General features: G+C 47.2%; 1 protein-coding gene across 1 annotated transcript in view; it reads right to left on the bottom strand.

The window, feature by feature from the left end:
- The window catches only part of PFKM (phosphofructokinase, muscle), a 15107-nt gene that overhangs the window by 8106 nt on the left and 5871 nt on the right, over nucleotides 1-1130 (bottom strand). The window contains exon 2 of the mRNA XM_014959287.1: nucleotides 1040-1127. Within this exon, the coding sequence (XP_014814773.1) occupies nucleotides 1040-1127 (88 nt within the window). The remainder of the gene's footprint in view (nucleotides 1-1039; nucleotides 1128-1130) is intronic.

Consider the following 1130-nt stretch of genomic DNA (forward strand, 5'->3'; position numbering starts at 1 on the left):
CCCCCGATTTGTGGCCGGACCCCCCTGGATTTTGGGACCAAACCCCCTTGTTTTGGTAAAAATCCCCTTCATTTGTCCCCATTTTGGGACAGACCCCCTCACTTTGGTACCGAACCCACTAATTTTGGTTTAAAAAAAACACACCTGATTTTTGGTTACAAACCCCCTAATTTTGGTATCAAACCCCTGGATTTGGGGACCAAACCTCCTCATTTTGGTAAAAATCCCCTTCATTTGGATCCCCAAGGTCTTAATTGTGGGAGAAACCTCCTCACTTTGGTACCAAACCCACTAATTTTGGTTAAAAAAAAAAAAACCTGATTTTTGGTACAAACCCTTTGATTTTGGTACCAAATCCCTTGATTTTTGTGCCAAACCCCCTTGATTTTGCTACCAGACCCTCTGATTTTGATACCAAACTGTTTCATTTTGGTATCAAACCCCTTGGTTTTGGTACAAACCCCTTGATTCTGATACCAAACCCATTGATTTTGGTCCCAACACGCCCTGATTTTGGTCCCAAACCCCTTGATTTTGGTCCCAACCCCCTTGATTTTGATACCAACCCCCTTGATTTTGGTACAAACCCCTTGATTTTGGTATCATATCATTTGATTTTGATATCATATTGCCTGATTTTGGTGCCAAACCCCCTGATTTTGGTGCCAAACCCCTTGATTCTGATTCCAAACCTATTCATTTTGGTATGAACCCTCTTGACTTTGGTACCAAATCCCTTGATTTTGGTCCCAACACACCCTGATTTTGGTCCCAAACCCCTTACTTATGGTCCCAAACCCCTTGATTTTGGTACCAAACCCCTTGATTCTGATACCAAACCCCTTGATTTTGGTACAAACCCCTTGATTTTGTTCCCAAACCCCCTTGATTTTGGTCCCGAACCCCTTGATTTTGGTCCTGAACCCCTTGATTTTGACACCAATCCCCTTTTTTCCCCCCACAGATTTCACCTGGAGGGGGGGTGCTCCCGGCTGGGATGGGGGGACACCCCACCCCCCCACCCCACCCCCCCACGTACCCCCTTTGACCAGCTCGGCCAAGAGGCTGCTCCATTCAGCGCGGAAGGTGTCTGCCCCGGTGAGGCTGCCCTCGCCCCCGATGACGCAGAG

This window comes from Calidris pugnax, unplaced genomic scaffold, assembly GCF_001431845.1.
Source record: "Calidris pugnax isolate Ruff unplaced genomic scaffold, ASM143184v1 scaffold324, whole genome shotgun sequence".
Classification (NCBI taxonomy): Eukaryota; Metazoa; Chordata; class Aves; order Charadriiformes; family Scolopacidae; genus Calidris; species Calidris pugnax.